Source organism: Choloepus didactylus, chromosome 4 (genome assembly GCF_015220235.1).
Source record: "Choloepus didactylus isolate mChoDid1 chromosome 4, mChoDid1.pri, whole genome shotgun sequence".
In the NCBI taxonomy this organism is placed as follows: domain Eukaryota; kingdom Metazoa; phylum Chordata; class Mammalia; order Pilosa; family Megalonychidae; genus Choloepus; species Choloepus didactylus.
This window is the reverse complement of record NC_051310.1, coordinates 157532698-157554154: the sequence shown is the minus strand read 5'-3', so window position 1 is coordinate 157554154 and position 21457 is coordinate 157532698. Positions and strand designations below refer to the sequence as shown.

At 44.8% G+C, this 21457-nt stretch overlaps 1 protein-coding gene across 4 annotated transcripts; it reads right to left on the bottom strand.

The window, feature by feature from the left end:
* Positions 1-5506: 5506 nt before the first annotated feature.
* Positions 5507-21410, bottom strand: LOC119532313 (polyadenylate-binding protein 2). 4 transcript variants are annotated; one of them, XR_005216512.1, is made up of 10 exons: positions 21274-21401; positions 20881-20973; positions 19998-20437; positions 9256-9370; positions 8501-8568; positions 8094-8200; positions 7835-7922; positions 7591-7742; positions 6051-6717; positions 5507-5720 (listed from the first exon to the last, which is right to left on the bottom strand). XR_005216512.1 is itself a non-coding variant. In XM_037834562.1 (10 exons), the coding sequence occupies exons 3-10, from the start codon at positions 20427-20429 to the stop codon at positions 6678-6680; spliced, it is 1119 nt and encodes a 372-aa protein (XP_037690490.1). In that variant the 5' UTR covers positions 20430-20437; positions 20881-20973; positions 21274-21410; the 3' UTR covers positions 6636-6677. The 4 variants fall into 4 exon arrangements, 3 of the variants coding, with proteins under 3 accessions (XP_037690490.1, XP_037690488.1, XP_037690489.1); XM_037834562.1 differs by lacking the exon at positions 5507-5720 and adding an exon at positions 19246-19362 and having other exon boundaries at positions 6636-6717; positions 21274-21410; XM_037834560.1 differs by lacking the exons at positions 5507-5720; positions 19998-20437; positions 20881-20973; positions 21274-21401 and adding an exon at positions 9736-10101 and having other exon boundaries at positions 6636-6717.
* Positions 21411-21457: the final 47 nt, after the last annotated feature.

The following is a 21457-nucleotide window of genomic DNA, read 5'->3' as shown; positions in this document are numbered from 1 at the left end:
CCACCTCCCCAAATCCTTCCAATCTGTGGGCACTTCCCTTGCAGCAAGGAGTGGAGTTTTTAGGCACCCCTGGGAAGTATCAGTAGAATACTAGGACTTTCACTTCAGTGTCAGGGTCTAGATCCTAAAATAGCCCTGGCCTGACTTTACCATGCTGGGCAAGTCTCTGAACCTCCAACTTCCATCAGAGATTGCCATGAGGATTAAACAAAATAATGTGTCAGTTCCTCTTAATCCCACTAGATGGTAAGCTCCTCAAGGGCAGGAACTTTGAAACACCAATACCTGACGCATGGTAGATGTTCAAAAAGTTATTGAATTAATATTTGTTCATTCTTTCAGCAAATGTTTCCTGCACCTGATTTACCATCCTGGATATTTAGGACAAAGGTCATCCTTCAAGGAGCTTTAAATCCATCTAGAGAAAGAGAGGCCCATGGTTTGGAGCATCAAGAAGCTACTTCTTGAAAGACATGAGACCTCACTTAGGGAGGCAGAGAGCTGTCAGGCAAGGGACTGGCAGACTGGCCGAGACCTACAGGGCTCTCAACTCTAGGCAGGGGGCACAATGAGAGCTAAGTCCTGGAGGTGAGGAAGGGTGAGCTGTTCCTGGAAGAGTGATCTGGGAGAGAGGGCTTCTTATGGAAAACATAAGCCTTGAGGCCAGCCCCTGCCAGAGAAGGGGGGCCCATGACCTACAGATTCCTGCAGCGCCTGTGCGCCTGCCTCTTCCCCCTCTGCCAACTCATGCCTGAGACCCAAAGCTCTGTGAGCCAAGCCATACTACTGGGCTCTTAAAAATAATCGTAATGTTCCTGAAGAACTCATATGGACCTTTCTCATTTACTCTTAACAATCCCATGAAGCTGGTATTTTTATTTTTATCCCTGTTTCACCACCAAGGAAAAGGAAAATGAGAGGAATTAAGAGGTTTGCCACTGAGTTTCAGAGCCAAGACTCAAACCCAGGCTTCTGGCTGTTCTTTCTACCTCACTTTGTTCCTTTACGGTTATATACTCTGCTTTACACAATCTGTACGAGAATGTCAGTGGTGGTTTTAACTGACTCCAACAGTCAACAGTCAATGATAAAACCAGAGATCATACTCACCTCTGTCTACCGCCAGAGATTCTTTGAGAACCAAAAAGATGGCAGATGAGAAGCACTTGGGCTTCTTGGGGAAAGCCCATGTAAAGCCCAGGTGTTGTTTACATGCTCACAACCCTGTCCAAGGCAGACTGAGGAGTGCTATCACAGGCATTTCAATGAGCCCATGGTTTGCACAACAATTGGAGGAAAGTCCAGGGAAGGAAACAAAAGCGGAAAAAAAAAAAAAAGGTAGGTGAAAGAGAGCAAGATTCTCTGACATTTCATCCATCGAGATGAAGGCAAAGAAAATGAGAGCATTCAAGAAGCACCAATGAAGCACAATGGAAGACACAGTCCCTCATCCCTAGGTGGAAAAGGTGACTGTGTGTAGCTGAAACAACTGACATCTTGTCAGTTGCTCTGAAATTCAACCACTTGCACTTACATGATTTCATTAAATCCTCAACAATAACCCCATGAAAAATGGTTATTATTTTTTTAGTCATTATAGATGGGAAGACCAATGCTTGACTTATCCAAGAATATGTGGCTGGTAAGTAATTACAGGAGCCAAATCTTGAGAACTGAGAGACTGTAATTTTCAGGCAAATAAAAAAAATGACTACTTTGTTAGGCTAGACTACTTTGTTGTTCTGTAAACCCACAACTTCTCTAATAAAAATAAATTCAAAAAAAATTTAAAGTGCAGTAGCAGCTCTGAGGACAGAGGGATTCACTCTGTTAGAAGCAGACAGAAAATATTTCTAAGAACCATGGGAGAAAGTATTACCTTATAAAATTAAGCTTAGAAGGTAACCCCCAGGAACTAGAAGGACATTAGTTTTCAGGCAAATAAGAGAAATGACTACTTTGTTAAGCCAGAGTAATTGAAACATGAATAGATTTTAGAAATGTTTTAGGTGGTTTCACAACTAAGAGCCGTAATGGATTATTAAGGGGAAAATTAAAAGGACATAGTGGGGTACATTTCTTACCTTAAATAGTTAAACCAAAAAAGATTTTTAAACTGCTGTAGCAGCTCTGAAGACGGAGGGATCCACTCTATTAGAAGCAGACAAGGAAAGTTTCCAGAATATTTGGATTGACCCTTAAAGGGACAAAGAGGGGAAGGAAGAAAGTGCAAAGCCCAGAGGCATAAAAGAGCATGGTGTGCCTGGAAAACAGCAAGTTTGAATATCCATGGAATACAGGGCATCTATGAGAAACCCGCAGCTAATATATTTAATAGTGAAAGACTGAAAACTTTCCCCTAAAAGTAACTGGCATGAGGATAGACGTATAGATCAAGAGAATAGAATTGGGAGTCCAGAAATAAACCCATACCTTTACGAACAATTGATTTCCCACACGGGTGCCAAGAGAATTCAGTGGGGAAAAATAAGTCTTCAGCAAATGATGCTGGGCAACTGTTTTATCCATATGCAAAAGAATGAAGTTGAATCCCTACTTCATACCACACACACAAATCAACTCAAAATGGATCAAAGTTCTAAACGTAAAGAGCTAAAACTTTTAAAAGAAAACACAGGCATAAATCTTTGGGACTTTGGATTAGGCAATGGTTTTTTTAGATATGATGCCTAGAGCATGGGCAACCAAAGAAAGAATACATAAATTGAACTTCATCAAAATTTAAAACTTTGGTACTTCAAAAGACACTATCAAAGTGAAAAGACACCCCACAGAAAAGGACAAAATATTTGTAAATCAGATACATGGTAAGGTCTAGTGTTCAGAATATGTGAACTCTTACAACTCAACAATCAAAAGACAAAAAAAATTTAAAAAAAAAATTTTTAAATAGGCCAAAGATTTAAACAGACATTTCTCCAAAGAAGATATACAAATGGTCAATAAGAACACAAAAAGATGAAAAGTCATTAGAGAAATACAACTCAAAACTACAATGAGATACCACTTCACACCAAACTAGCTTGGCTATAATTTTAAAAATGAACAATAACAAGTGTAGATGGGGATGTGGAGAAGTTAGAACCTTCATAAATTGCTGGTGACAATGTAGAATGGTGCAGCAACTGTTGAAAACAGTCTGGCAGTTCCTTAAAAGTTTGAACATAGAGCTACCATGTGACTCAGCAACTCCACGCCTAGGTATATACCCAAAAGAAATTAAAATATATGTTCACACTAAAACCTGCACACAGCAGCATTATTCATATAAACAACCCAAACACCCACCAACTGACTAATGGATTGACAAAGGTACCTATACAATGGAATATCATTCAGTGATTAAAAAAAGAATGAAATACTGATATATGCTATAACATGGATGAACCTTGAAAACATTATGGTAACTAAAAGAAGCCGGACACAAAAGGCCACATATTGGATGATTCCAGGGGCTGGGAGGAGGGGGAAATTGGAAATGCCTGTAAAGGGTCATGGGGCTTCTTTGTGGCACGATGAAAATGTCCTAAAATTAGTGTATTAGTCACGTTTCTCTAGGGAAACAGAACCAACAGGAGATATCTGCAAATATTGTGAGGTTTTATAAAAATTGTCTCACATGACTGTGGGGATACACAAGTCCAAATTCCATAGGGCAGGCTGCAAGCTGGGAACTCCGATGAAGGTTTTGATGAATTCGCCAGAAGCTGGCTGGCTGAAGTAGAGATGGAAATTCTCTCTTTTGAATGCTGAAATCATCACTTCTCCTTTTAAAGCCTTCAACTGATTGGATGAGACATCTCTCATTGTTGAAGGCAATCTCCTCGGTTGTAGATGCAATCAACTTACTGATGATTTAAGTTTACAAAATGTTCTCACAGTAACAGTCAGGCCAGTACTTGCCTGGCAAACAACCGGGCACCATTACCGTGCGAAGTTGACACATGAACCTAACCATCACAATTAGGTAGTGGTGATGGCTGCACAAGTCTGTGAATATAATGAACCACGGAATGATACACTTTAAACGGGTGAATTTTAAAGTATGTGACCTTTATCTAATTTTTGAAAAAATCAGAGCGGCTTTTTGGTGGGACGCAAGTCAGAGATGTAGCAAATTGACACCTTTCTTAGCAAAATTAAAGTTCCTTTAGTAAGTGACTCCTTTCTCTGTAACATGTTCTAGCACCTAGAACTCAATGTCTGTTTGAATCAATGATTGCCAGTGGGCATAAAGAAGGGGGAAGAGCCATGGGAAATTCGCAGGGCTGAAAGACATTTTAAAATTTGATCAATATTTGAGAGGCTACTCATTTTAACCATAAAAGCAAAGAAAGCTTAACTCGGGCAGTAGCATAGGGGTGGTTCTGGCAAGGTCAACAGTTCGCAGACGACATCTGCCAGGAGCCCCCTGCAAATGAAGATAAGGATTTGCTCAAGCAAAGTAGGAACGAAGGAGATTGGATATTTCATAAGTAGAACTGACTGAATACATAAAATTAAGACCAGAGAAGGGTCAAAATCTGACATTCACCCAGCAAGAGTCTACCCATGTTAGATAGGGATTTAGTGCCCCCTGGTGGAGAGGTGAAACCTTCTCTGCATTAGCAGCATCCAGCCAACTTAGAATTGTCTCACTCCCCCAGCGAAGTTAATAGCGAGCACGTTATCCAGCCTCTTGCTAATCATTAGGCCCTGCAGCAGTCTCCACCCTCAGATTACCAGACTTTATTCCAGCTGAATCTAATTAGAAGATATGTGTATACATACCTCAAATGCCTAAATAATCATACAGATAGGGAGCAGCCCGGTAAAAAGACTAAATATTCAAGTAAGTGGTAGTGAACACTATACCCCAAGCTCAGAATACAACACGACTTGAGAAGTGTTAAGGCTCCATGGGTATAAAACCATCATCTCTTTAGCCTAAGATTTTTGATGAAAAGGGCCCCAAGGTCAGAAGCAATCATGAACATCCTGAAAAGAGAAGGCAACGGCAAGCGGACCATACTCGAGGGTGAAATATTCATGGCCAATACTGAGTTAGATTAAAAAATCCTGTGGCTAAATCTATGCAGGCTTAAGCTGAGGAACACCACAGAATCCAAGGATTTGAAGACCAATCTGACAATCGAACACAAAGTGGAGGCATTAGGTTAACGTGACTAAGATACTAAACATAAGGATACTAAAACAATGGAAAGTCAGATGTGATATACTAATTAGCAGAACACTAGCCAATGATCCAAAATCACTTAGATAAACATACTAGTGGTCATTGCATTGCTGGAGAGAAAACATAAGCTTTGCAATTCTGTCTTAGCTACATGGTTTGTAATCTTAACATTTCTTTGTTTTTTTAATCTTACATTCCCCAGGTAGGAAACACAAGAGAGGTTACCTAAATCCTGATCTAAGAATGTAGTGCTGCTGTTATGGATTTGCAGGTAAATTATATCAGAAGCACACACACAATACTATTAGGTCATTCTACTCTGGCCAGTCTTTTATTTTTCCAGGCTCATTTATCTCTCAAATGTCAAAGGGATACATGCTATCCAGAAAGTCCATCATCCTCAACTAAACACATAATACTCCTGCTAGCTGTAATTTAACTCCTACTCTTTAATTCACAAGTAGAAACTTCCCATCCATAACACCAGTACTTCCACAAAGTAGAATTAACAGCCATCTGGGATCTAAGAGAGAACAGGAAGACATAAATAATCTTTACACCAAAATAGCCGAACAATTTTTATTTTCAAAAACAACTTTATTCATGACACATATTTAAAAAAAAAAAAAAAAAAAAAAAAAAAAAAAGAACTCCCACCCTTTGGAAATGAGCTAAAAAAAAATAATAATAAACAAAATCCACCTCCCACTTCCCCGCTCCCACTTCCTCCCATTCCCTCCAAATAAAAGGGAAAAAAAGGCAAAGGAAAAAACAAAACAAAACAAAAAACAAAAAAACACCCCAGACCCCCCAAAACAAGGTAGTGCATTTCCCCAGGGGAAGGGAAATTTACACTGGAGCCGCCTGGAGCGGAACGGAGATCTTCCGGCTACAGAAACCTGCAAAGAAAGACACTCAAAACAGAAAAAGAAACACAAAAGGAAACAAAATAGATCACCAGGCAATCTGGAGGGGCAGGGAGCCCAAAGAGGGGTGGGGTGGGTGGTAGACCTGGCAGGACAGGAAGCTGGCAGGAGGGGACTGTGAAAGGCAGGGAGAAGATGAAGGGAAGGTAACAAGCAGAACAGTTTGGTGTCCTTCCAGAGCCCTGGGTAAAAAAAAAACCCTCCTACCACCCATGCTCACCTACCCTTGAGCAGCCCCCAAGGGGGTGAAGTGGGACAGGAAAACATGGGGAGCAGCTTGCGCAGTTGAGACGTGTCCATGGCGAATCCCCAGAGTGAATGAGCAGCCCTCTGCCCCACTCCCCGGGCCTTCCCCTACTCCCCAAAGCAGGTCCCTCCTCAGCAGTTAGTTAAGGGATTCTCCCCCCTTCCACAGTATATCTTTTTTTAAAAAATATTTTTTTTTCCATCAAGGTCATCTTCTGTTTTTCTTTTTTTTTTTTTTTTTTTAATTCTTTTTTTTTTTTTCCTTCTTTCCTCTTTTTTTCCTCTCTCTCCTCCTAATACACACTTTTTTAGTAAGGGGAATACCATGATGTCGCTCTAGCCCGGCCCCTGGAAGAAAGAAGGAGAGTTGGGTGTTAACACGATCACTGGATAATTCGGTTCAAGCCCCTCCCCACGGGCCCTTGCCCCAGTTAATGTGAAGGGAAGGGGAAATTGTTTTCAAATGTCCTAAAACCGACCCCCACAATCCCAGAAACAAATAGCACCTGGCATATGGGATGGGGGTTAAAATACTTTGCCAAATAAGAATAAATAAAGCAATGCATTGGAGATAACAGGGGCCAGAGGAAAAACGGACCTATTGTTTATCCCATTTTCAGTTCTCCACACCTCTATACCCTGGGCCCTCATCGATCCTCCCTAACTCGTGGAAGCAAATAGGCAGCTCTTATGAGAAAAGTCAGGTCTATATGCCTAACCCGTCAATTTAAATGTAAATAGACTGAAGTAAAGCAATGTCGCAAGCACCACATTATACCCAGTGAGAAAGTTGACCTTGCAAAAGACTGGCTCAGTTAGAGTAAGTATTTCAGTATCCTCCCACACGGCTGTTAGGGGAGAATGAAACTAGGCACTGGTTTTCTTCCAAGGGAGGTTCAAACTTCAACCTCTCCTGAACTTTGGGAAAAGTAGCCAATGTCCAAGCAGTGCTTTCATTTCTGAGGCCCTGTTCTTCCCAGCCTTTTGTGTAAACCAGCCCCTCACAACAGTGGAGAGATCCAGCCCCTAACACCACAGCTCCTGCTCCGGAAAGGATGAGACTGGCCTTCCCAACTACCTTCCTCACCCTGCACAGGCAGGAGACCAAGTCCCTGGAGACCAAGGGGAGGGGAAGGGAGGGAAGTTCCTCAGATCAGGACAGAAGTAAGCATACAGGGCTCATGGGAGGCGGGGAGAGAAGAGCAGCCCATCTATCCTGACCTGTAGACACGACCCCGGGGCCTGCTGCTGAAACCACTGTAGAACCGAGAGCGGGAATTGTTGTAGTTGGTGGTCCTGGCACGGTAACGAGCTCTTGGGAAACCCCGGTCTGTTGTGCTGATGCCTGGTCTATTGGTTCGTTTGGGGATCACCTGAGAGTAAGGGATGTACAACAGAAAGCCTTAGAGACAGTCAACCTGCCAAGTGTCCACAGAACCAGAACAGCATTATACATGGGGCTTACCTTGATTTGTCTTCCTCTAAAAAGGGACTCATCTAAGGCCAGGGAGGTCCTCACTGACTCTTTGTCTGAGAACTCAATATATGCAAACCTGAAAAGAATATTGTCACTTTATCTCTTTGAAGTTGTAAATAGCAGCTTGCTGGACTAATGTGCTTTCTTTAGGCACAGTATGTTTACACTTAAGACAAAGACCACTAGCTTTAACAGCAAGTGACCTACTGTTCAACATCTATTTTTACACTGATTAAAATGATCTTACCCTTTGGGATGGCCACTGAATTTGTCACAGAGTATAGTAACACGGTTGACTGAACCACAGCCATGAAAGTGTGCTTCTAGCTCTTCTGCTGTTGCACCATAGTCCACCTGAGGAGGGTAAAGGACAGAGAATGTTTCACAGGTACTGGGCAAATTCCAATTCCCATCTTAACAGGCACCCTGCCTCACCTTCAGGTTGGGGCCATACATATACTGAGGCATATCAAATGTGTTTCTCTAAGGAACTAATCCCCTTTTTTCCAACCCCAGAGGCCCTGCTGATCATTAACTTTTATCTCCTCTCACCCCCTACCCTGGATATGCTCCTTTCAAAAGACTCCCATTATATAACTCCTTCAAATTAGAGCTCTCCCCGCCCCCCACCACCATCAGGGCCCTAAAACATACATTGCCAACATAAATGGAACGAGCATCAGCCTCCATCTTCTCTTCAATAGACATGATCACTGGGCCAGCTTTGAAAAAAGACAATTAGAAAACACATTTCTTTTCTCCTCTACCAATATATGCACCTCCACCCCTCTACCACTATTAGAATGTAAGCTCACTGAAGGCAAAGATTTGAGTCTGTTCCCATTACCCAGAACAGTGCCTAAAATGTAATGGATGGCCACTAAATTTTTGATTAAGAATAAATAAGCAGATTCTTAAAAATCAAAGAAGAAATACCACCACCACCACCACCCTCCAAATCAAATCCCTATTGAAGAGCCGCTGAAGAAATTAAAAAGGCTGCGATTCTACATTTCCAGATTACAAAGGGGAAGCCCCCCTACAACTGAGCAGCGATCACTTAGAACTTCTACTAACTAAAGGGTCCGCAGCTGAAAACAGAAGTATTTGACTTGAAGGTCAAATACCAGCTGGCAACCTCCACAAAGAAGAACTGAGATGAACTAAGAACAAAGAGCAACACATTTATAAAAAGAACAAAGGAAAGCAGAAGACCACCGCCACCCAAACATAAGCTCTGTTTCACAAAGGTCAGAGGAACACACACTGGACTATAACCGCGGCACCCGCCCATTAATTGCTCAGACAAGCAGCTCCAAGACCCCCAGCACCCAATGCCATATCCCGCGTGTTCCCTACCTCCTTCCAACCCAGGACCCGGGCTCTGCGTGCAACCGCCAGTTACTCACCATTGCCTGGAGGTGGACTCATATTCATCTGCTTCTCTACCTCGTTCTGCAGCTCCTTTAGCTTCTCAGCTTCTTCCTCCATCTCTCTGACTCGAGCTTTGATCGCTTCCAGCTCCTACAATGAGTGGAGATGGGTATGGAGAAAAGCTTAAGAGGAACCAAAGCAGGAGCTATACCCTGCTCTCCGTAAGCGCGCGGCCCCAGCTATGCTCGCCATTTTCCTCGCCCCACGCGGGGGTCGTGATGAAAAGAAAACCAAGCTACCTTCTCTAGAGCAACGCTAAGCACCCATGATGCCGGAATCAACCCCGCAGGGCCCCTATGGCGGTGGAGGAGCCTTCCCCGGCCCGGCCCCAGCCACGTTATTCCCCGCCCACCCCTATCCCCACCCCCCGCCTGCCTCCCGCTCGCCCGAGTTCTGGGCCTCCGGTGACCCAGCCGGTCAGTAGCCAGTCCGCTCGCTCGCCCTCCTTCCCTCACCGGGTCCTCAATGGCGCCGTCCCCCGGGTCACCCTCGACCAGTCCCGGCTCCTCCTCCTCCTCCTGGCTGCCGGGGGCTCCCGAGCCAGGCCCAGGACCCGGAGCTCCCGGGGGGGCGCGGGGCCGGGGCGCCTCCTCTTCAGGCTCGGGCTCCGGCTCGGGCTCCAGCAGCAGCTCTCCAGGCTCCAGTTCCTCAGACTCCAGGCCGTTCCCGTAGTCCCCTGCGCCCCCCGGGGCCCCCTCCCCGGCCTCCCCACCGGCCCCGGGCACAAGATGGCGCCGCCGCCCCGGCCCGGAGCCCCGACCGCCCGCAGCCCCCGCTGCTGCTGCCGCCGCCGCCGCCGCCGCCATCGCCGCTCAGACTGGGGCCCGCCGCCCGGCGATTGGAGAGCTGCACCGGCCACGCTGAGGATTCATTAGTCAAGCAGCCTGCCCATCACTACCAGCTAGGAGTCCATTGGGGAATATTACTTGGCAATCAAATAAGACCCCACCTCTAAGGCGGGGGTACTACGCCGAATTCTCTAATTCCTGTAGAAATCTGCCTGTCAATCAACATACGTCCCACCCTCTCTCAAGTCCTTAGGTAACAATACCGCCACGCTGTGACGACCTTCCTGCTTCTCCCCCGCCTACCGGAGGGTCCGCGGAGTGTACGACGCTCCGTGATTGGCCCTTGGCTAGGAGAGGTGGAACGCACCAATCTCCCGATCGCCCCACCGCAGTGTCCTGGTCTCAGATGTCATTGGGTTGTGAAATTTGAAGGGCTGACACCCGCTACCTGTTAGGCGAACCTTGACCCCAAACGGACTGCCTGCCTTAAAGTAAGGGAAACCCGACGTCACATGACCTAGACCGAGGGAGACGCCATCTTGATTCTACTGGTTGCCAATTAGTCAGCTGTTGGAAGGCAGAGGCCGGAAACACGGCGGCTGTTTCTGGAAGCTAGTCTCCTAACCAGGAAGTACCAGTAATTGGGATATTGCTAAAAGTAAAGCTCCTGAATGGAGCATTTCAGGAAGGAGCTTACTTTTCCCATTCAGGTTATTGGCAACTATCATTCACTAGGTCTCCCAAACCATGAAGCAGGGAGGAACTCCGGAGCTACTAGTCACAAGTCCTGTCAGTTCTGCCTCCTGCCTAGACCTTCTTTCCAACCCCCCTGCCCTAGTTCCATCCTGTCTTGCCTGGACTGTTTGCGACAGTCCCCAACGGGTCTCTCGACTTCGAGTGTCATCCCTGCAACCCACACCACTACCAGACCCAGCTGGCCAGGTAGTCTCCACTCCTTACAGTGGCCTTAGAGACCCTCAGAACCCAGTCACTTCGCAGATGTTTGCACACTCCTCGTCCCAGTGGGTGTACCTGCACCCTGGTCTGGGCCTCTTTACAGCCTTGCCTTCAGACCCACAGCAAACACCAGCATCATCGCTCCCAGGAAGCCTTCCACCACTCTCCCACGACAAGAGGGCCCTACCTCCACTGTGTTTAGTTGTTTTGCGTTTCCTATGCTGTGAGGACCTGGAGATCAGGGACTGGATCCTGTTTATATTTGCATCTCCACCGGGTGGTACCCTGCCTAGCACCAGTTTAAGTGCCCAATAAATATCGACTGAAGGATGCATTAATTGGGGGTCTGGGTGCCACCCTTCATTTTCAGCGCTTTCCTGGCCCCAAGCCCTCCTTCAGACTTAGGAGGGAGTTCTCCAGGCAAATTCCCATCCTACTGCTGCGCCCCCGAGTTCTCAACGACGCCTAGCCCTGAAGGCAGAGTGGCCACATTTTCGTAGTGAGTCTACATATTTATTAAAAAGGAACCGCAGTGCTGGTTGCTAAGTTTGCAAAAGATTTTTATAGCCAGACCAAGCACCGTTTGAGAGTTGTATTCGCCTGAACCCACCGAAACGTTAAACAATCCCAGAGACGTGCGAGGTTGGGAGCAGGACAACTGGGAGAAGAGCTCCCTATTAGCGAACAAAATCCAAAAGCTTATCACTATGCCCCACTCTCCCCTTCACCCCCACCTTTTCTCACAAATCCTTACCTCAGCATCTGGGGGACTTGAGGCAGAATCACAGTTGCTTAAAATGCTTAAAATTACCTCGTCATCCATCAGCAATCTGAGAGGACTGAAGTTGAGCACTGCAGACAAGCTCTAAACGACTGCAATTTTGCTGGAAGAAAGGTCTTTTATATTGAACTTAACCTAATCAAGACCTGGGTGTTTTATTGGTACATTACTTAAACTAATCAAGCTAACAATAGGAAATGTGATTTTTTTTAAAAATGCCTTTGAATCCTATTTTTGTTGAACATTTGATTATGTAACAGGCATCGCACTAGGCTCCTTAATATATTATCTCTTTGAATTCTGAAACAACCCTATGTAATAGATATTTCCAAAACTATATTCTTTTTTAGAGAAGAAGAAAGAGGCTTTAAAGAAGAGAAGTATCTTGTCCAATCATGAAGCTAAATAGAAGTGAGCAGAGAATTCAAAGCGAGCTTTCAAAGCTCAGATCATAACTACTATATGGTCTGTTTTAATACACAAAAGTCATATTATGTGTAATACTGAAAATTGGAAAAAGACTAAATTCCAGCAACAAATAACGTTTAAGTAAACCATGATTACATCCAATCAAAGATTATTATGTACCTATTAAAAGGTCTACAGATGGTGTGTGATAACATACAAAAAATATTTTTGTTAGGCCAAAGTGGTAAAATGTAAAATAGTATATAAAATATGATTATAGCTATGTATATATGATTTTTTTGAAAAACATCATAGGAGGAAAAAAAGGTACATCAGCAATATGAACCCAAAGCTTTTTAAATGTTGATACCCTTAACCCAAAAATTCTCTTATAATCTGTTCTGAAGAAGTAATATAAAAAGTGAAAAAACATTTGTGAGTGAAGGTGTTCATCAAAGTGAAAAAATGTAAACAAGTTAAATGTTCAATGTGGACTTGCAAGAAAACTATAGTACACACATTTGATATAATTTTATCTAGTCATTATGCTTTCAAAATGTTTTTAATGACAAGGAAAAATGCTTGTGATATCATGGTAAGCAGAATTGCCATATACAAAATTGTATGTACAGTATGATCATACAATAGAAGCACAGATAAGACTGGAAAGAAATATGCCAAAATGTTAACAGTGGTTTTCTCTGGTATGAGGGTTATGACTGATTTTCTCCTTTACAATTTTCTATGTTGTATGATCTTTCCACAATAATAATTTTTATTTATTTATTTAAAAATCACTCCAACTTCCAGGTAAGCATATTAATTTTACAAAGAAATGCTCACATTTAAGAATTTGAATGGAGACTTATAAAGAAAGATTCTTCCCTATTAGACTGTAAACCACAGAAGGCAGGAACACCAACATAATTATATTTGTATTCTCATTGCCTACCACTGTGTGCTTAATAAATGCTAACTGAAGAAATGATCCTTACTAATGAAGGATTTATTTAATATCTTGCCTGTTAATAACATAGAAAACATCAGAAATGTTTCCCTCTGAGAATGAATTTTTTAAAAGTTATATATAATGCTGTGAGATTTACCCATTATGAGTATAGTTCTCCTTAAGTAATAACCTATACATAGATGGCCATGGAGTTTTGGAAAAACTGGAACTCCATTGATGTGCCCCAGAAGAGGGGGAAAAAATATGTTAACCATCTATTAACATGGTCTGTGTTGATGAGAAGAGAATTTAAACTGTAAAACTGGGTCAGGTATCTCTAGTTCTGTCCAGAAGGGAAAAGTTTTCTCACGAGACAACATAAATTTATGACATCTTAGTATTTCATCCTTGTTTTTAACTCCTGCTTTGAAATTTTTACAGACTATAATGATTCTCTATGATATAGAACTACATTGTTTAATATAGTAGCCAATATTGAGAGCTTGATATATGGCTAGTCTGAAATGAGATGGACTGACTGCAAGTGCAAAATACACACTAGAATTCTAAGACTTGGTATGAAAAAAAGAATGCAAAATACCTTATTAACAATTGTTTAATATTAATGATGTACTGAGATGATAATATTTTTGATAGATTGTGTTAAATAGAATATATTATTAAAATTAGTTTTACCAGTTTCTTTTTGCTTTTTTTTTTACTGTAAAAAAATGTACAACTACATATGTGGCTTGCATTATTTCTCTATTGGACAGTACTGTTATAGAACCTTGGAATTTTTAGAATTTACTTTTTTCTATTTTGGAGCAGACTCAATTATCTTCTAATGCAAAGTCTAGCTCTACCTACCTTAATTCCTAGATCTGCCCATCCATGGAGGTGGGGTAGCCATTAAATGAGAAGGAGCTTCTGTTGGGCTGCTTAAGTGCCATTTTGCTTGGTTAATTTTTAAAAACTTTGTACCTGAATAATTTTTTAAATATACTGTCTCAGAAGTACATGTTCATTATCAAAAAATATCAGAAAAAAAAATTGATAAGAAAAAAGAACAAAATAAAATTACCCATGAAACCCACTACAGGCATAATACCTAATGACATTCTGGCATATACCCTTCCTGGATTTTTTTCGATAAGACAAATATATAGAGGCACACCATAATTTTAGTAAAAATGGGATCATACTGTATATGTTGTTTCCTAATCTATTTTCTTTTTTACCCAATAAGATACAGAAGCATCTTTCCATGCCAATATATTTTTCCAACATTATTTTTCACGGCTTTACTCCAGAGTAATAAGGCCTTAGCAACGAAGCCTTCCCTGACCACACTTTAAGATTGAAATCTATATACACACCTTCCCAAACCCCTTTGATGAGTTATTTTTCTCCATTGCACTTACCACCTTCTAGCATATTATGAAATTTATTTATTTTGTGTTTGTCTTTCTTACTAGAATGTAAGCAGCATGAGGGCCGAAATTTGTGTGTCTGTTCAGTGTTCCACCCCAGCACCTAGAACTGCGCTTAGCACACAGAAGATGCTTGAATATTTTCTACATAAACTGAATATGTATATAAACTGAATTTTTTGTAAACAATATATATTCCATTATATTATGCTACCTCGTTGATTTTTTAAAATGTTGTTTCTTTATATCCTGCTTGTATCCACATTTAAGGCAGTGCTTTTAAAGTTTCCAAAGGATCTGCTCTTAAGTAATAGCACAGAATATCTACAATCTACCCATTTGCCAGGAATTGTAACTAAATGTTGCTCAACTTTTCATGAAAAAGTCATTTGGAGAAATAACATTTCTGGAGAACTGTGTGTAGGACATGCACTCCATTTGTCTATTTAGATGGTCTAAAATTTAACCCCTTATCAAGCCAGACCATCGCAGAGCAGTATATTTAGACTCAATTGTGATGAGCCTGAGAGAACAAGTGTAGGACCCATCGAATTCCCCATCTGCTGTTTCTACAAGAAACATCGTATTTGTTGTTAGATGTGGTAGAGTGTGGTCCACTATATCACTCAGTCTCTTCTCAAAAGAGCCACAGAACTTTTTGTTCCTCTTTAGTAACTGATGGGCTTTTATAAATCTTAAAAGGAACATGAACCTCATTGTCTTTTCTGATTTGCTTTAGCTGCCAAGAAGCTCAGAGCTGAATTCATAGCCTAGCTTTAGTATTTGGGAATACTCCGTATAGAATGCTTTTCTGTGCATTAATTTCCTTTTTGGTGTCATCTTACTGTAACATTTCAATTTTCCCTTCACCGCTACTTCTAAAAAAATCTGTATTTTCCTACTGTTTTGTCTTTTGTGTATTAAGATGTTACAAATGATTTTTGGAATGAGGCAAATGTAAGTCAATCAATCATTTAACCAACTGCACTGCAGTGGAAATAAATGCACCAGCTTGATGACATTAACTATTAAGAGCATCTAATTCCCTTTCCCCTAATTTCATGTTCACCAAGCCACTCTCTGATTTTAATATGGCTTCCCCTGTAGATATTTTTTTCCAAAGAGAGAATGGAAAAGCAACACTGGATTCCTCTTAGGAGTTATATTTCTCACTGTGATTTAACACATAAACCCAAATACTAATGTACTGCACCGGATTATAGAAAGATTAGAAATTCCCACTTGAGTAATGATCCTAAAATTAGGATCACCACTCCGTCAGCCATGATTTTGATGTGGTCCTAGAACTACAGATGCCAAAGGATGGACTGACTTATTCCTAGAGAGCCCATTCCAATTTAGCAGTTGCATTAAAATGGCTGAAACCAAATGTCTCAGGGGACCAGGAAAGGAAGCAGGAGCTCCATTTTGGCTAGACCTATTTTAAGTCTAAAGTAGGCAGCAGAGTATCTGGGGAGAAATGCTCATTATAATATACGTCTAATTAGAGGGCAAACCACAATTCAGGATTTGATTACTATCACACAAAGGTTTTTGGTAGGTTTTGTTAGATTTGTATTGGCTTTTGCTTGTGGCAGTCCCAAAGTACCAAGATACATAAACCCTTTTAAGTAAGGCTTGGATTGGCATAGACAGAGTGCTTGACTTTGGGCATTTGACCAGGAGAGGTGGGGAGGGACTCTGATTTTTTTTTTTTTTTTTTTTTAATTTATCTCAACACTTTCCCAAATCCCTATTACTCTAATTTTTGCCCTTAAAAAGGTCATGAAGAGATGACTGAATCAGGGAATGTCCTGACCCAGGCTACACAGTATAGAAGTCACAAACCCTCCTCAGTCCTTCTCATTAAACTTCTGGGCTTTATTTATTTATTTTTTAATATGACCATTACATGTTACACAAAAATAAAAGTCAAATGAACTTGATATTTATAAATTATTAAATAAAAATACAGGAATATATATTTATATTTATAGAGCTTTCTTCTTTTCTTCTAAACTAACCAAATCTGTTCTTCTGCAGTTTTTATGATTTAAAAAAGTAAAATAGAGTATGCCCTAGAATAAGTGGGGAGTGGGATTAATAATCACAGGACCTAGTTGCCCTACTTCCGCTCCTTCCTTGGCCTAAGCAAAGTCCCTATTTGTCCCATTGGGCTCTGGAGAGCAAAAAACACCCTCTCCACCTATTTAATCTTTGAAAAATGGCAATTACATTTATTTCCCTTATTTAAAAAAAAATGAAATGGATTTAAAAATTGGGAGCCATACTCAGCCTTCTTGGCCAAGATAATCCCAAGGAACTATATGGCTCTAGAAGAGAGTCCCTAGTTTTCCCTGACAAAAGAGTCTCTGGGGTTTCCATTGTCCCTCAAGCTGAGAAGGGCAGGACAGGTCAAAACTGCCCCCTGTGGTCCCATCCAAGCTATGCTTTTGGAATCCAGACCAAGCTCTTTACCCTTTTCAGAAAACAGCCTCTCCTTCCACCCAGGTGGGAAGGCCTCAGAGCAGGGGCATCCTGGCAACCTGACTGTGCTCCCTGCTGCACCACTGCTAAAGGCCCCCAGGAGAGCTATCAGCGATGGGTGTCCAGTTGTAGAGGGAGGCTGAAAAGTCTGCTCCAAACCTGGGGAAATACAGTCAGTGGTTTTCCAACTTTTTCCAGCAGCAGACCCCTTAATTCAAAGAAACTCTTACCCTGAACCCCGATACATAAGACAGCTACAAGGGGAGCTATTCTGCTTGAGGGCAAGTAGCCCAGCCTGCTCGGCCCCCCATCTCATCTCCCCAAGGACTCCTGAGGCAACCCCTAGGAAACACTGGGGCTCTGCCAAGCAGTTTGAAAACCACTGGCTTAGTTTGTCCTGAGCAAGTCAGAGACCCCACCCCACCCTAGCTGCCTGCCACAGACCTGCTCTGAGTTTCTGGTAACAGCATACTCACGGCAGAGCAAGTGGCACATGCAGTCACCGCTTCCCCTATAAATACCATTAGAAAGTGCAGCCCTCCCTCAAAAGCAAAAGTCTGGGCTAAACACCTGAGGCCAATTTTGGTCCCACAGTCTAGTGAGTACAACTGTGTTGCCACATTCTGGGACCAAGTGAAAATCTGCTCCAAGAAGAACCAACCATGTTCTAGCTAAGCTGATCAGTGCCCGGGGTTGAGGGCAGGGTTCTAGAGCACTACGTGTCTGAAGTCAGCATTGGAGAGCAGCAATTTTAGCACCTTGGAAAGTGCAGCAGTGACGTCTGGCTCAGGGCATGCATCTGGAGGAACAATTTCTTCCTCAGAAGAAAAGGCTGTTTAATTGGAATCTTTTCTAGAGGACTGTGAGCTCTATAGTTAACATCCTCAGACTCTGAGGTACAGACAAATAACACCCCTGCAAACAGCGTGGCTTCAAAGAAAATATAAATGCTTCTAGGTCATGGTAGGTACTCTAGAACCCAGACACACCCAGTCCCTGATAGAGCAGCACCAAAGCCCACCACACACAGAGGACATGCCACCCTCACACTCGTGGGGTTCAGAGGTGGGAATGTTTCTCTCAAAGCATCAAGACTCAGTCTCACTGAGACACAGTGCAGGACCCAGACTGTATCCTAGATCAGCGTTTATGTCCACATACTCCAAAGGAAAATTAGTTAGAGCCCCAATTTAGTGTTTAAGTTTGGGTTCAGAAGTCCCAGAGACCGGGAACACGTCTAGGCACCGTTGTGCCCCAGTGGGAGAGGAGGGTGGCAGGCAGGTCCGGCTACCCAGGCCTCCACCCGCCCAGGCTCCGCAGCCCTGCCTTTCCGTCAGAGCCCAGGAGGCAGCAGCAAGTGCACAATGCACAAGGAAGGGAGTGATGAAGAAACAAGGCCAGCTGCAGAACTGCTCTTTTCTCCAAAGCTCTGCCAACTACTTTCTGCAGAGAAGTGCCCAAAGCCCTCCGCCTGGATACAATGTTTCTCCCTCAGCCTTGAGACATCAGGACAAAAGGAGGGGGAAGGAGAGGACTGGGAGGAAGGGCCAAGAACTGCCCTTGTTCTTGCCACTGCAAGAAGGAATGTTTTCTCCTTGAAGAATACCACCAACACCAGATTAGACAAGCAGCCCAGCATGCACATGAGCACACGTGCACATGCACACGTGTATCCAAGCAGCCCACTGTCACAGCCACCTCTCCCTATCGCCTGAGAACCCTGAACTTCCATTCCAAAGGGATGTGCCTTCTGTGTCCTCCCCAAATCCCACTCATCCAATGGTGAGGCAACCTCGTATGCAAGTATACCTTCCTTAGGGCTGCAAACCACCGTCCAGGTGCAGTTCTGTGTGCCCACACCTATAGGCATGATCCCTCCCACCTCCCCCCAACCCTGGAATGTGACCATCTCCTGGCCCTCCGACCTTCCCAGTACGTTCATTCCCCAGTGTCTCCAGCTCACTTTTCACCCACCTGCTTCACTCAGCTCCCTCACACCCTCAACTTCCCCTGCCCATTCCCATTCGATGCCCTTCTATTCACCCCACTTCTTCCAAGGACATTTCTCTGTTCTGTTACTGCTCTCCTGGCCCCCAGTCACACCTAGCCCCACCTGGCCCTGGACTTTTTCACTTGCTAGCAAAAAAGGCCCCTACAGTTACCAGGGCCCCCAGTGCCACGGCCCCCGTCAGCACTGTCCTCACTGATGCCCAGTTCCCCTCCCGCAGACGCCGCGCCTCCTCCAGGGCCCCGTCCCCGTATAGAGCTGTGAACTCCGCCTGTGGGAGAGAAGGGAAGTAGGAGAGAAAGAAGGAGAAAGGGATATCAGGAGAGGAAAGAATGGAAAAAAAAAGGAGAGGAAGAGTTCCAGTTCCAGCCACTGTGAGCATCCCCACACACCCAGCTCCTTTCTGGCCAAAGCTCTGCTGGCTGCAAGCCCCTCTGATACCCCCATGGGCGCTCCCCCATGAGCACTTGGCTCATTTGCCCTATTGGCCTCAAGTGCCCCCCATCCTTACTTGGTCAAAAATTCTGCTCAGAGCTGGCATCCTTCACCAAGTCTTGCCCAACCACTTCTCCATCCCCGGTCTTCCCTGTGCCATCTGTGTGCTCAGGTGTACAAAGCTCCTGGCAACAGGATGCCTCGCCTGACACCTGCAGGCTCTCTGTGGGACTGTGTAGTCTGTCCTCTGCCTTGGACCATGAGCCCATCCAGTGAGTACTGCATGGCAGCCCTGGAGTGCAGAGTCCAGTGTGGTGCCAGGGTGTTTGATTCCACCCAAACAGGGGGACTCAGTTCTCATGCCTCATTCCCAGCACAGCTCTCCCCAGCCTCCAATCAGAGCTCCCACCTTCCCCCAGGAGACCAGCTTTGCATAGGGATGTGCAGAGCAGCAACTGAGAAGCTTCTTACCCAGCCCCCACTGCTGTGGATCCAGTCAGCCAGCCGTGTCTCCAGGTAGGCCACCATCCACTCCTGCACTTGTCCCACCAGAGGCTCCATCTCCTTGTTGACACTCTCAGCACACAGCGCGGCCCCAAAGACAAAGAAGGCCACAAGGCGTCCCCAGTTGGGACCTCCTTGGAAGAGCTCGTCAGAGACCTGGGTGAAGCGCTGCTGGGCAGAGCCAGGGGTCACATGCAGCTGAGCTGCCAGATCGGAGAAGGTGCGCCGGAAGCGGGTCTCAAACTCATCTCCCGCAGCCCGCATGGCTTGGTGCAGTGGGTCAGCTGCGGGGCTCTCCCCGGGGCCAGCTCCACAGACATAACCCTTCTGCCTCAACTTGTAGCCTACAAAGTCTGCCACCAAAGCCCGTGTGTCTGGGGCCGAGGCCGGGGTCGCCATCCGGGCGGCTGCAAGAGTCAGGGATGAAAGACTGGCATGAGTATATGGATAGGGACCCCCACGGGACATCTCAGGCTCGGCCACCCAGTGAGACAGGATGGGGGTGGGAGGGAATACCTAGAGATCACTGGGCTAGGAGGTGCAAGAACAAGGGAATTAAGTCATGGCAAGGCGTCTGAGCATGAGGGCCCGCAATCAAATTTGTAATAAGCCAAATTAAATGGTAATACTTCAGATTCTTTCCAGAATAAGACAACACCAGCTTTATGAGAGCTCTACAAACCTCCTCTTCATGCAGTTTTTGGGCTAAAGGAAGGTGCTTAGGACCTCTCCAGAGGCAAGATGTGAAGGTGTTGGCACAGGCGCAAGATGGGGAGGAGACAAGGGCTGAAGAAAAAAGGTGGGCGAAGCAAAGGGTTGCTTAAGACTGAGAAAGGAGGGGGACACTCACCCAGCCTGGATGGCAGCTCTTAGGACCCAGCGCTGATGGCAAGGAGCCCCCAGCTGGGGCCTTTCATCCTCCCGGCCAGGCCAGCGTGGAGCCCTGGGAAGGTGAGGGGGAAATCAGAACTAGGCAGGGAAGGCCAGCTATCAGGGTCTGGCCTAAGAAGGGCTGGGGTTGCAGCCCCTGGGACCGGGCCCCTGCCCCCAACGTTCTACCAGCTGTGTGGCCGAATCCATGTTTAGTGACTGTTCTCCCGGGAAACCCAAAGCCAAGGGCTTCCTGCCGACATCCTCTCCACTCCCAGCTGCCCCCCAGTGCAGCCAAAGGCCCAGCTCCTCCCTTACCCCCCACCCTCAGCCTGTCTCCAACCCCGCCCGCTGGCCAGGTTAGGGATCTCACGGGTCAGGCCGCGGCCGGGATCCAGGCCGTTTCCTGGTGCAGGAGCTGGGAGGGAGGGAGAGAGGGAGGAAGGGAGGGAAGGAAAGAGGGAGGAGAAAGGGGGGGCAGGAGGGAGGGCCCGGCGCCGGGTGATGATGGGGCCCAGAGATGCGTCCAGAGAGAGGGGCGGGGCTGGGACGCAGGC